The following is a 14,348-nucleotide window of genomic DNA, read 5'->3' as shown; positions in this document are numbered from 1 at the left end:
TATCAAAACAGATTGGGGTAGGACTCAATAAGCATTTGCTTCCTCCTACTCCTTTTCCAACAGTAAAGGTTTTTGTTTTTTCCATGCAAATAGTTTTTCTCTCACTGATTTCATGTTTATTTTGATTTTTTATATGCCTTAAAGCTTGATGCTTACATGTTTGAAATAAAGATTTGGTTGACTGATGGTGTTTCCAAGAATCTTCTGGGCTACAAACCCATATCCAAGCAATTCCAGGCCACTGAAGGTATAATCCAATGAATCACTGGATGTTCACTAACAAGGTAGGGGCCAAAATTCATGTGTTGAATTTTGTTAGGTGATTAACTACAAGAATTTAAAGGCTGTAACTGCAAATAAATGTGTTTCCACTGGTCAATAAGACAGTGTAAATAGATCTGAAGATTCGTTTTTTGTAAATATGTCAAATAAAATACAAAAGTTATTTAAAAAAACGAAACCTCATGTCATTCTTATATTTATAAGAATTCATTTGATTTGTCAAAAGAAAGAAAGAAAGAAAGAAAGAAAGAAAGAAAGAAAGAAAGAAAGAAAGAAAGAAAGAAAGAAAGAAAGAAAGAAAGAAAGAAAGAAAAATTTGGGACATAATTGCAGGTAAGGGGCATTTGTAATGTGTGTTTTTGACCACTAAGTGGAGCAACAGATCCCAGAATCAAAATAATTGCTTTAAAGTGCTGCAGTGCCATCATGTGGTGACCTGCTTCCTTTCAACAATCTGTCTTGGTGCCAGTCATCTTTATGGAAATACATGTATCATTTACAGCATACAGCATGCTTATGTAAGTGATTACATTGTTGTGAGAGTTAAGCTAAATATTTGCATGAACTGAAGTTTTATTTTACATACGTAGGAGAGGGTCATGTTACTCGGCGGCGACTGGTTTCTGTGGTAACAGGAAGAACAGGTGGAACATAGACTCCTCTTTGGGGAGGAACCTTCTCCAAAGCAACTCATACCATCTGTGCGTCTTAAATTTTCAAGTGAAAAGTGATGATGACACGCAGAGTCCCCAGTTGCAGTTCTGTAAGTTGATCATTTCGTTGGCTTGATTCCACTTTCCCCCTTGTTAAAAAGAGTTCCGAGGTGGGTCAACAGTTTTAGCTGTTACAAGAGACTCTGCATCTGCTTCCTTTTCTGGTTGGATTAAATGTGCTTATGATAATTCTGGGATTGTAGGATGGTGGATAAACTTAGCATGCTTTAGAATGAAGTAGAATGAATATTTGCACAATTTAATTATTTCAGGTAGGACGTGCAGTCAAATAGCAGCAGCTATGAGGGGGATCTGTGGGAGATTATCTTGGCCCTCGTGCTACAAGTAAATAGGTTGAGCCTCAGCTGTTGTTATGAACTAAAGACCTGGGTGACTGGACAGCTGCAAGGGCCAAGAAAGCAAAAGTTCTTACTGCACAGAGCAGTTGTCCTCTGTTGGGCTGCTGAACGTTATGATAGCACACAAAGAAAGTGAGAGGAGAAAGCTTTTGACCCCCTGTGATCACAGTCACATATAGATCTGCACACATCAATAGGAAATAGACAACAAAAGAATAAAAACAGCGTTTGGGATCAAAATAAAGCATGTCTCCTAATAATAAAAATGGTTATATAGCGCATTAAATCTTGCACAAATGCCACTTTGCTGAAATAAGATTTGTAATAGTAAGCTAAACGTATTAACTTTGGAGATTTGATTAAACCAGCATGTGATATGCATGCATCTTCCCTTCCTGTCAGACGCAGTTTGATGATATTATACGACTGCGGTTTATTTTTTTTACTGAGATGGACCGTAGAACACAAATTACGGGGAAATCCCCTCAATGTTCCAGCCAGGATGCGGCTTGTTTGCTGTCAGGTGCCCTGGAGCGATTTCAGAGCAAAACTGGGAACAGGGAGGGGAGATGGGTAGAGCAATAGAAAGTTTGGCATGAAAAGCCAGTGATACCTTAGTGATGATGATGCCAGTGCACCTTGTGATGAAAGATCATGAGTGATATTTGGAAAGTCCCTGCAGGGCAAAAAGTTTACACAGCAAAGACTATCTATCTTTACCTTGGGGGGGAAATAAGCATCACATTTTAATCATCTTTTGCTTATCTTCACTTTGTTTTTGCTTTTTTTGTTGTTGATTTTTTATGTTTTGATGGGACTGTTCCCTGGGCAGAGAGGGTGACTGAGCTTCAGGCAGAGGGAGTCTAGAATTATGGGCATCTGAAAGCTTTTCTGGACTGGGTTCAAGAAGTGCTGACGAAGCAAGACTAAACATCGCAAACCACAGTTGAAAGATCTGCACATGTGCTCGCACCCCCTTCTCCACTCCTGCCACCCCAGGATTAGCCCTGGAAGAGCAGCTACATTTACATGTGTGCAAACACACTCACTTGCTCACTCATGCGCATGCGTATGCGCCCTATAATTGGAAAGAAAGAAGCAAAGCTTAGGGAGAGGGGTGTCAAGTGTGATGGGAAAATGAAAGAAAATGCAGATTCTTTACTGACCACAACTACTGCTGCAGCATAAATAAAGTAAGCAAAACCCATTTGCAGTGGGATCAAGTATGTGGGCCCAAGAACAAAGTGTACATTAGTCTTTATTTTGATAAGTAACAAAACCGTGAAGCGCAATATTTTTATTGAAAAAGATTGCTGTGGTGAGATTAAAATCTTAAATGGGTTTATGAAGGTACTTAACCAAGAAAGAAAGAAAGAAAGAAAACAATGACTTTACTTCTTGGCGCTAGTTTAGAGAAATTTTAATAAGCAGATGCATTTATTTACACTCTACCTAGACTTTAATTGCCCAAAAGGATCAGCCTGCCTGGCATATTTACCTACAGCTGTTCTCAATGCTGGCTGTTATCAAGCACAGCTACATTATCATTATTATTATTATTTCTTATTTTTTTATTTATTTATTTATTTTTCCGATTTCTTATGCTTTCCAAACAATACAGATAATCTGAGAGCCTATATTATTCTTTAAAAAAAAATACATTATTACATTAAATTTTCTGCTTACTCGAGTGATTTCATCCATTATTGCGAGGATTTCTAACCTCCAGTAACCTTCCCTGCAGCAATGAGAGCACCTCTTCTCAGGGATATCACACAGCAAAACAGGGAAAGGTCTGTTTTAACAAAAACTGACCCTCCCAAACTACAGATCATTTTTCACAGTTGATCAAATAATCCCTGCACATCATCCTACCCCACTTCCAGCACTCCCAGACTGTGAAGTGCTCGCTACCTGTGTGTTTCCTTGAAGCAGGGCAATGCTTGAGTCTTAACTTACATGAAGGGTGATGATAATAATATATGCTAGCTCAGTATAAAGAGACTTGAGTCAAATTAGCAGGAGGATAATCAATATCTGTCCAAAATTACAGCACAGTTGCTTTCTAACCAAACCAAAAGACTGAAAACAGTGGACACATGAGCTAATGTCATACTGTATGGCTGAAATATAGTTTTAGCGACACACACCATACATGTTTCCATTAGAATGTTTTAGTCTTCCAGCTCATTCCACCTTCCAAAAACCATAAAACATTTAGGCAGCAAGTGGGGCAATGTACCACCGAGTCCCCAGTCTATATAAGGGGTCAAAGTTCAAGCTCATTAGCTGCTACAGTTAATAGTCCCTCCTGCTGGCTAAAAGCACCCTCCTCGGCTCAGTCTTCTTTTTTTGTCTTTCTCATGTGTTTGTCTCAGGCTACTAAAATTTGACACAGGCATTGCTTCGTAGCCATGTGACATCATGGCTCTGTCATTAAGACAAATGGCAAGTTTCATTTCTTTTCTCTCTCCTAATGAAGAGTGATGTAGCTCAGTGGGTTGTGACATGTGACCACGAGTGGGGTGTAGGATGACAATGGAGTGTTGTGGAGAAAACCAAGACCTTTCCCTTTAACTTTTGGCTGGAGAACTGAGAAGATACTGATGAAGGAGACTTTTATCTTTGGTCATGGGGGAATTTTAGCCCGCAGCTTCATCAGAAGTGAAATTTAAATCATTTTATTGAATCTTTTGGTGTGTCTTTTTTATAAACACACAACAAATGCCACTTAATGGCTGTTCAACCAGGCAGACATTTGATCCTTTTTGAAAACCAGCCGGCCTATTATACAGGCTGCTGCTTCTGACTCTGGATTTACCAACTGAATGCTAACCTTGTGCTTATTCCCAGCATTCCTGTAAAGTCAACAAGGCGCCGTCAAACGTCATTGTTGTTTCTCTATGAAGTATCGTGATTGTAATAGTCGCTGAGCTCTGACTGTTGTCGTTGCTGAGTTTCAACGTGGGAGAAAAAGAAGACCAAAGCAAACATTCAGGAATACAGGAGTAAAGAACGGAGGGCTGGAAACCACAGAGTGTAGTCTCATCCCTGTCCTGTGTTACTGGCTGTTTGTGGTCAAGGTTTGCCTTTCCAGATCCAAATTCCACCTTTAAACATTTACATACAGTGAGTCATTTCTTCCTCCTTGTACGACTAACGCTGAAAAGCACCAAGTTTGGAGTGTCACACTGGTGATGAGCTAGCAAGATCGTAAAGCGTGTGTGTCTTCTGCCCTATAACATCTCTTCCTCAAACAGCAAACAGGCTGATCTCATTTTCATTCATGCAAATCACCCTCTGCCTCTGCTGCTCCAAATATAACGCATTTGCATTGAGCAGCATTTGGCTGCTGCAGTTAAATCAGACTGCTGGTCTCCAGCACAGGAGCGTCATCAGATGTGACGCGGTTAGAGCACCTTAAAGTCACAGTTCAGGGTCTTTGCATCCCTTTTTGTCTGTGAGAGCAAGCATCGGTCAGGGACCCAGTGTCGGGTTGGAGGCGCCAGAGCATTGCGCAGCGGGTGACCTCTGCAACCACGGAGGTTTGCTGCTTTCACCATAGCTCAACCATAATGAACTCTGCAAACCACTAAAAGGTTAAGGCACTCGCTCACGATACATGCTCAGAGTTCCTCCAGCCTTGCTGAGGCTACAGTAGGAAAAGGGGTATCAAACCACAGAAAGTATTGCTTTAAGCTGTAGCTGTGTTTGTTGCAGTACCGTTGTGTTTGTGTGTTGACCAAATGCAGATGATCAAGTTCTCCGGTTTAGTGTCAACCAAACCTAAACTTTGATAATTTTCTGTTGCATAACAGGAAACCCCATAGTGGGGAGGTAAGAAGGTTCATGATTCATATTAGAGAGGATCTTTTTGATGCTACCCACTCTTGCAAGTACATAATAATCTCAATAATTTATATCAGGTTTTATGCTTATTCTTTGCAGGTGTGTGAATGGAAAAAAACAAAATAGCAAACAGAGAAAAGGAAAGGTTGAATGAATCCTGGAAGGTTTTGTCGTTGAATGCATGTCTCACTATGCATTCAACGTGAGAAACCTGTTTGGAGACGGTTGCTGTTAATACAGTGTGTAGTTCACTTGGAAGCCGAGGTAGGGAGTGCTGTTCACTGTGTGAGGACTGCGATAAGGTGAGAGAGAGCGGTGTACATACCCTTTTCAGCCACTCGCTTTTTAGCTCCTCACACAACACACCTCTGGCCTCATATTGTTTTATTCTTTGACAATAGATTCAGTTACATAATGAACCCCATCCATATCAAAGGCTGAACCAAGGGTAGACTGGCGTGGCTCCAAGCCCACTCAGAACAGGCCCAAACCACATGGGAGAACAAACTCTTCCCTATTTTTTCCTCTCCCTCCCCGCCTACCCTGCTCTTTGTCATACCACAAGCGCTATCAAGTGTGAGAGGACAGACATGTGTTGCTGATCATATGCATAATATATAAATATCGCAATGGTCACCTAATATGTTGCGGTGTACTTTCCATTTCACTATAGGCCCATAAACCAGAAAAACTGTGGCAACCAAGACATGATTTTAAAATGCATTCCTCATGGCACTGCAGTACAGCCATGTGAAAGCTGCAGGCTTATGGGGAATATTAGTGCTAGCTGGGTAAATGGGTTTTGATGGGCTCTGCTGGTTGTGTGTGAATCGCCATGTTTTGCTGGGCGTCAAGATTTGGTGCTCCCACAGAGAGCACTCACACACAGCTCTGCCAACACTAAGCAACATTTAAAACTCTGGTCCTGCTGTCCCTGCTGCACCTTCTGCCAAGCAGCTCTGCAAATAACAAGAGAAATGTTTTTTTTTCCTTCTTCTTTCTACCTGAGAGTTTCCGTCCTTCTGTCCGCTTCCTCTGAATTCTTTTCCCCCTCTCTCTTTTCGTAGACCGCCGACTTCTTCTTTCCTTTTCACTCTCTCCTCTTGTTTTGTCTCTACCTCAACCACCTCTCCAAATCAATAGCATTAAAATTTTATGGCAAATGTTCCTCCCACACCCGACATTCCGGGGTCTTGCTGGTGGCTCAGTCTCTCTCCCTCTCTCCCTCTCCTCCGTGTCACTGGTAACAGAAGAGTGTAACTTGTGTGGGTGTTGGGGGCTGTGGGACTGGGCAACAATGCAAATTGGGAGGGGGGGGAGGCGGGGGATAATTCATCATCCTTAATTATATCAGCCAGAAAATAAATTCCCTAGTTGGCATGATAATTTTGTATTAACCATTGATTACAATTAAGTTCCTGCGTATGTCACTTTAAATGACAGAAAGCTCTAAATAATGTTTATAATAACATTTTTATGGTAGCTTATATAAAAGGGCCATAATACAATAAATCAATACATCTACAAAATAATCTACATGCAGAAGCAGAAGATTTGCCATAAGTTAAACTTTAATTTTGCATATTTTAGAAATGTTTTGTCAACCATTAAAAGTTGTTTCATTGAGACAGTAAACTCACTCACAGCATGGGACTCAGGATGCAGGAAGGGAAAAAGGTTTAGATGAGATAACTTCAAGTAAAGATGGAGAAAGTACATGATGATGGAATGATTCCATAGTTCAACAAAAGCAGAAAGCTGTGACAATGAAAACACAGCCTCAGTTACTAATCAACAAGTCTTAAAGCTGTGGAAACAAGATGAGCAGCTATGCTGCCACCCCATTCACAATTGCGATGTGCCAAGAAAAGTGAAAAGGAGAGAACAAATGAAAAAAGAAAGTGAAAGACTGTGGACAACTGTTCAGGGAACAGAACATGACCAGATGTCAAACTGTTGCTGTATTTTTTCACATTTCTTTATTTCTTAAAAAAAGGAGAATGTTCCACCTGTGGTAAAAGATATCACTAAGAGAATTTCAGAGGGCTGATAAAGCCCAATTTTAATAATATCTTTTTCATTATTTTGAATAATATCTAACCTTTTTTATCCTTTTATCAGAATTAGAATTTGTTGTTTTTTCCAAATGTGAAATTCATAACAGGAGAAAGTTTTATTAATCAGAAAAGTAGTAAAAGTAACCTGACATTCTCTGACTCTCCTGGTGCAGTAATCCCTCCCATCTGGCGCTCCAGGCAGGTTGAAACAGACACAGAATTATTTGCAAATACTTTTAGACCCAGGTCTGATTATCTTTTCAGTAAACAACCGTAATCAGACACTCCATTGAGACATTTTTACTTCAGAATGGTTTTTTTTCTTTTAATGCCAGACTAAAGAATAGATTAAAAAATTTGGGATTAAAAAGTTTTCAAAGAGCTTAATTTACTGATCCTTCCTAATTTACTAAGAAACATTCCAGTACCTAAACTGCAACTTCATAAACATTTAAAAAAATGTTTTTGAATTTCAAACTTCTGTTCTTTTTTTTCTGTACTTATTCTGTTCTCGGTTGAGTAGTTGCAGCATCAAAAAAAGAAAGGTTGAAGTAAGCATTGCCGGCCAATCTTAGGTGACCTTGGTGGAGCCGGCATCAATTTAGTGCCATTTAGAAAACCTTAGTGTTGGCACTGTACCTTCTTCAATTCCTTTCTGCGCTGGCACATCTGTGAGGAATTGGGGAAGTTAATGTTGGTTCTGTCTGCCACTCTGTTTTACTTGGCCTGGCGATCCCAACAAACACAGGACACACCAATAATAAAATAGATTCCTCTATTTAGTGAGAAAAACAGGGAGACAAGACCGAATAAGCCACGGGGAATCGTTTACTTGGGTGGAGCTGCTAAAGTTTAGTTGAAATTGTTTGTTTTGGAAGCAGCGTGAGTTACTGAAGTAAACAAGAGAGCCCGAGAGCTTTTCTTTAAAAACATGTCATATGCCATCTTGACTTAAACTGGTATATGCAAATACGCAGCTGATGTAAAATTCACAGTAAAATAAACTCAAGCAGCGTGGCTCTGTCCTCAAGTCTTAGAGATAATACCTGATTTTATGACAATGATAAATAAATTGTTGTGAAAGCAAAATGTAATAAAGGGGTTAAAAATACATAACTTAATCTGCCCTATAACTCAATTCATTTTTATCATTTTGTGTAGGAAGTATATTTGCTTAGTGTGCAAGGCAAGAGAAAATGCCATCAGTGATGAGGTATGAGATAAATGCATGATTAAGATTTGGAGAACTTAAAAGAAACTCAGTACATCAATTGGAATGAGGCTAGGCAGATTGGGCGGCGGGCAATAACCGTGCTTTATGTCCACTCCATTTCCCTTGCAAATCAGCCTCACATTCTTAGGGTTTTCACAGTTCCCAGCTCCCCTTTTTCCCTCCCCCAAAACATGCCCTGAGTCAGCCAGGCTCATTAGGCAGGATGAGACTATTACCAGGCGAGTTATCCCAGTCTGAACAATGGGATGCGGTCAGGTGGTAGAAGCACCAGTTTCACTCGTTTCATCTTGCTTTCCCCTCATGTCCCCTGGGTCCGAGACCACGACTTCGACTTTGGCAAATAACGCTCTTCCTCCATTAACAATTAAGTTGACAGCTGGAATGCAGCACAGACTCAACACTGCAAAATGAATGTGCATTATATTTTATTTTCATTTCCAGTTCCTGCATGAATGCGCATGTGGACTGACAGGGTTTGTGTCAGTGTGCGCACGAGGATATCTGCATGCTGTTGAGCTATTTTTGTGCATTAAGTAGGTTGGACACATACCTATGAACTGCTTTTACTGAAAGCTCTGATTGCGACACAAAACTGTTCCACGCGATTTCCTTTTTTGGTTTGTTTATTAATTCGGTATATTGTGCTAATGTAGCTCGCAGTAAAGTTCCCCGCTGCACTTCACTTTTTCAGTTATTTACAGTAGGGCTTTTCAAGAGGCCCAATCAGAAACTGTGGACAAGTTCCAGGGAAACAGGACCCAAGCACCCTGAAGAGCCTTTTTGCCTCACTTTTATTCACTCCTGTTCTTTCTCAAGAGTTCCTCCTGAAAGTATTTGGCAAACACTTGTGAAAAAAAAAAGAGTTTCAGGGAAGAAAAACAACAAGTCGTTCTTGAGCCACCCACACCCCATCTGCTGTGGTATTATCTTCTTTTATTATCTACAGATTATGTGCGCTGATATTATTTCTGCAGTTTGGTCTGCTGGTCATTGTGGTTGTTGTTCTTGTTGTTTTTTGTTTGTGGAGCACTGTGATATGAGACAGCGACGGGGAGAGGAGGGGTCCTCCACCATGTGCATCTAATCGTCCATTCAGGACCCTCTTAATGGCTTGTCAGTTCCCCTTGCCCTTCCATTTTCTGTCCAATTAATTCCTTTCTAGCTGTCCGGATAAAGGGACACAATGGGGCCCCTCCACAGCATAATGAATCATTAAAATTCAGCAGCGCGGCCCTGGCACTTGGCTTCTCCCTGGGCTGGTTAGGGACGGCTGCTTGGCATGCATGCCAGGGCCAACTTAAGCATTCTACCCACTGGACCAGCGTAGATAGGATCTCTCACCATTTCTCTCATTTATAGTTTAATGGGAAAAAATCATAAATATATATTTGTGAAGATAGCTAGTCTGATATATATGACTACAGGCACATATGAAATGCTGGAAAAGGTTCTGTCCAAAGGTTCTGAAAGTGGCAGCAGTAATTATAATAAGATGCTTTTTATGGTTTTTGTTTTTACATATAACATTACACGCTACGTTTAAATTTCAGAATAAAGGCTCATGAGTTCTTAAAGCAAAATATTATTTTTGTTATTTATGTAAACACAATTCAGCGCATGATCGGAGCACAATCCAATTAGATTTACTGTGAAGGGATCACAGGGAAAATAATGACTCTATAAAAGTCTCACTGCAGCTATAGCAAACAGTACAGATGTTAGACAAGGAGTCTAACAGCTGGTGTTCGGCGAAAAGGCAAACCCAACAACACGGCGTGCTTCTGTTCAGTTAATTCTTTTTTTTTTTTTTTCAGTTTTTTTGTTGTTGTTAAGAACAAAAACATCGGAAACCATATGTGAATCCAAAAAGGAAGGACGAATACAAGTATCAACAAAAAGTTTTTTATTAAAAAAAAAAAGTCAGCGCATGAGTTAGCTGTGCATGTGCGAGTGAAACTCTAGTTAATAGAACAACAATTCTTTTCACAGCCTCTCTCAAAAACTGATACACCATAAAGATACAAAACACAGTTCTGCGGACAAAAGCATGATTCTCTGTACGTTTCACATACAGCATGTCACACAACATTACAAACCAAGGCTGTAAGGAATGATATCAAATTAAGGACATAGCCAGAAGCAAGGTAACTGTTGGAGTCTCTGGTGTTGATTACCGATTGTGTGCTGCCCGGAGTTTGTTAATAATTCCTTGTCATATAAAAATACTGACAATAAGCATTAGAAGGCACAAAAATGTTTTATGCGACTGCAGCAGTGAGTTGGCACTTAATGGTTGATGATAAACTGGCAAATACTCGCATACTTAATTTCACTTTTAAACCCTAAATTCTCTTATTTGAGAAAAAGTTAAAAGATGAATTTCGGTTTAAAAAAAACAAACGAACAAAAAAAACGTATAGTTTGTGTCACGGGTTATATATGCAACTTTTTCCCAAGGAAATGACTCGCGCATGCATGTGCATGTTTGACACCACATTATCTCCCTGACACACCAACGTGGATGCATGTACGTAGACGAAGTCTTGTGTTGTCCATCGACATATACACGAGATCCAGCTGACATGTCACTCAGAGTGTGCGGTGTTATTTTACCCCATTTCCTTTAACCCTAGATCATGACTAATCGCAATTTGCCAAGCATAGATTTCAGACACCTGTTCTGTCCTGTGCGAGTCTGTTGGTCCCATCTGTTTGTGTGCAACTTGGAATGGAGATGTTTCTGGAAAAATTGGTCTTTAACTGAATAATATCAAACACGGCACTTGTACCACCTTATTTACCTAGTTTTCATTGAAAGCCAAACAGTACTCTAAATAACCAAACCCACATTATATGTGTTCATCTACTTAAGAACAAAACCAAATAATGCATGAACATAAATAGATATAAGACTTTTATGCCAAAATGACACTAGATTCATAGGAGCCAGTTATTTAAGACTGATCCACTGATGCAAACAGTGTGCGGCGACATGGCTCTGGCCGTTAAGTGTTACTGAAAATGCACATTATAGGTCATGTGTACATTGACAGAGTTTGGCCAAACCATTTCAGTCCTGCACGATTCAGCGTCAGGCCTTTTCTTTACCTCAAGTGTGCACACACATGCAATCTTTAACTGGAAAGAAGGGTGTACAGGATGTAGGCGTAGGCGATATGTCCTCATGGAGGAGTCTGGCTCACCAACAACACAATTTCTCTTTGTGTAAAAAGTCTGTACAAGTGTGTTTTCGTCGCAACAATAGAACTCTGTATAAAATCAGCAGGCACTTTTTTCTCTTGTCTGTCTCAGGTTCAAATGGTCACATTTAGCCTACTAGCCCCTACGCACACTACTTCGTCTCCTCCTTACTTCCTTCGTTAGTAGCGCATCGATCTGAATGAGTCTCCAGTGCGAACGGGCTGTTTCTGTACTCTTAAGGTCGAGACAGTGTGGTGTAGACCGGCTGGTCCCAGCTGGATGCGTTGGGGCTGTGAGGAGGAGCCATGGACAGACTGTTGAGGATTGGGCTGCTATAGGGCCGCCTGGATGAATGGAAGTAGGGATACTGATAAAGGCTAGAGGGATAGCTAGAGTAAGGGTTGTAATAGTTGGAGCTCTGAAGGTCAGTATAGTCACACTGGGAGCTGGAGAAAGAGGAAGCGGCCGAGGCAGCTGATGTGGCTGATGTGACACAAGCCTGGCTACTGTACGAGCCGTAATCAGAGTGTGAGGGCGAGCCGTGAGAGTGCTCGTTGTAGTGGCTGGGGCTCAGTTGCTCTGTTTTAATATGGAGACGGTGCTGGCCCACCTCACCGGTGGAGGGAGAGGAGGAGGACATGGAGCTCTTTCGGCTCCACGTTGACCCGTTGCTGCTTGTATGGCTGTATGAGGAAGTGTAAGCGCTGCCAGGCAGTGGAGCCTGGCTGTGGCTGTGGCTGTGGTCTGAGGAGCCTGAGGCGTGGCCATTGAGCGGGAGGTACTGGTCAAACTCGTGAACGTCAAAGGTCTCCATATTGCTGATGACATCAGTGCTGAGCTCAGAGATGTCTACATTGCTGAAGTCAATGTTTTGCCTGCTGCTGTCAACAAGTCGACGGCCTTCATGTTTCAAATCCTGCTTCACCCCATGGTGGAGGTCTGTTTTAGGAGTAGTGGGTGGTGTAGGTGGACCATGGGGCTGCCCTGAAAAAAAAGATGTAAATCAGAAATGAAGGTTTGCCACTTCAAACACAAAATTATCTCAAGAATTAAACAAATTAGCCGCAAAGTACATACCTGCATGGTCAGGATGGTGGTGTCCGTCACTCATTCCTGGTTCAGCTTTGTACATGTGATGAGCCAGTTCTGCTCCAGAATCTGAGTCGCTCTGGCCTGGTTTCACATTCTTCCGTCTTCGAGGCTGGTACTTGTAGTCTGGATGATCTTTCTTGTGCTGAACTCGAAGCCTCTCTGCTTCATCTACGAATGGCCTCTTTTCACTCTCTGAAAGCAAGCTAAGGTAGAAAAATAAATAAATAAAATCGAGAAAATTATTGAGCTGAAGTAAACAAAGACACAGTTGTTAAATTTAAAGTTACTTTAGCGCTTTTGTTTCCTAGAAAAACGTCGAGAAAAACACGCACTAAAAGATGTTTTCTGTCTTGGTTTGTTCAAAAAATCTATTTATTTCCAAATCATTTCACCAAACACAACAAAAAAAAAAGCGTTACAATATTAGAATCATGTCCGTGTTCAAAACTCCAGCCACAGCGTCTCGGTGACCTGAGTGTCCTTTTGTTTTTTTATGTTACTTTACACTTACATAAAATATTCTTGAATTTCTCTACACCCCAATCTACATACATAAATATATATAATTTTATTTGAAATATACATTTTTTCTTACCGCCAAAGTTTCCCCAGGGTCTTGCTCAGTTCTGCGTTGTGCAGGTGTGGATACTGATCCGCGAGCTTTCTGCGGGCCGCTTGCGCCCAGACCATGAACGCATTCATGGGTCTCTTGACGTGAGGTTTACTCTTCAGGGATCCGTTCCCTCTCACGGGCATTGGTACCAAGGACCAGTCGTACCCCTTTAGGACCTGAGAGACGGCATCTCGTATACACGCAGGGAACCTTTCATCATCTTCGGAGTCCAGTTTCTTGCCCAAACCGGCGAGCAGGGATCCTTGACCATCGGAGCCTGTCGGCGAGGACGGAGCATCGGAGTCGGACTCGTCCTGGGACATGGAACTGTTTGTACCCGATGGACTGCATGGCTGGTCACCGACACACTTGTCATGCTCCTCCGTCATTTTTAACATTATTTGTTCAGTCCTTTGGAAATGAAAATTCAGATGTTGCCACTGAAGTTCAAGCCTTCACCAAATTGGCCAGTGCGCTTTTGCGCGCGTTGCGCCAAAGTAAATTCCTTTAACAGTTTCAGTCAGTGCGAGCCTGTTGTTTTTCCCCCGCTTTCCTGTTTGTTTGCCTTGTTGTCCCGGGCTGTCGTGGAGGGGGGTGCTGTCGTGAAACTTGTGGTTCTCACTGTGAACTGAAGTGCTGCATGTTAGAGCAACTTGAGTTGGAGTTTTAAAAGCGTCACTCCACCTTCGGACTCTGGTTGGCTGGAACAAATCGCTACTTTCTCCTCATTGGTTCAGGATCTATGTGGGCTTCATTATGATAATGACTTTTTAATCGGTGGCACAATTCTGTTTTTGTTAATTTATTCACGAGGTGTGACAAGCAGATATTTCACAAATTGCGCATTTCTACAATTATTTCTGAACTCAATATGAAAAGCATCTTCATTGTGTTAATGTCAAAATAACCTGACACATTTTGATTGTATACTTTATGATACAGAGTTAT

At 41.2% G+C, this 14,348-nt stretch overlaps 1 protein-coding gene across 1 annotated transcript; it reads right to left on the bottom strand.

Moving 5' to 3' along the window:
• Positions 1-10,380: 10,380 nt before the first annotated feature.
• Positions 10,381-14,028, bottom strand: LOC147332630 (transcription factor Sox-8-like). The gene is made up of 3 exons (XM_086289302.1): positions 13,383-14,028; positions 12,773-12,990; positions 10,381-12,679 (listed from the first exon to the last, which is right to left on the bottom strand). The coding sequence occupies exons 1-3, from the start codon at positions 13,796-13,798 to the stop codon at positions 11,931-11,933; spliced, it is 1,383 nt and encodes a 460-aa protein (XP_086145428.1). The 5' UTR covers positions 13,799-14,028; the 3' UTR covers positions 10,381-11,930.
• Positions 14,029-14,348: the final 320 nt, after the last annotated feature.

This window comes from Aulonocara sp. 'chitande type north' Nkhata Bay, linkage group LG4 (genome assembly GCF_057382095.1).
Source record: "Aulonocara sp. 'chitande type north' Nkhata Bay isolate Kocher_YH1m ecotype deep benthic linkage group LG4, A_spYH_male_GT1.1, whole genome shotgun sequence".
Classification (NCBI taxonomy): Eukaryota; Metazoa; Chordata; class Actinopteri; order Cichliformes; family Cichlidae; genus Aulonocara; species Aulonocara sp. 'chitande type north' Nkhata Bay.
Note: the sequence above shows the minus strand (reverse complement) of the source record. Positions and strands in the feature narration are given on the sequence as shown.

Coding starts and splice junctions, on each gene's coding strand:
- LOC147332630 (XM_086289302.1), bottom strand. CDS start 13,798: ATGTTAAAAATGACGGAGGAGCATGACAAGTGTGTCGGTGACCAGCCA. Junction 12,991..13,382: donor ACCCTGGGGAAACTTTGGCG/GTAAGAAAAAAT, acceptor TTTCTACCTTAG/CTTGCTTTCAGAGAGTGAAA. Junction 12,680..12,772: donor CCACCATCCTGACCATGCAG/GTATGTACTTTG, acceptor CTTTTTTTTCAG/GGCAGCCCCATGGTCCACCT.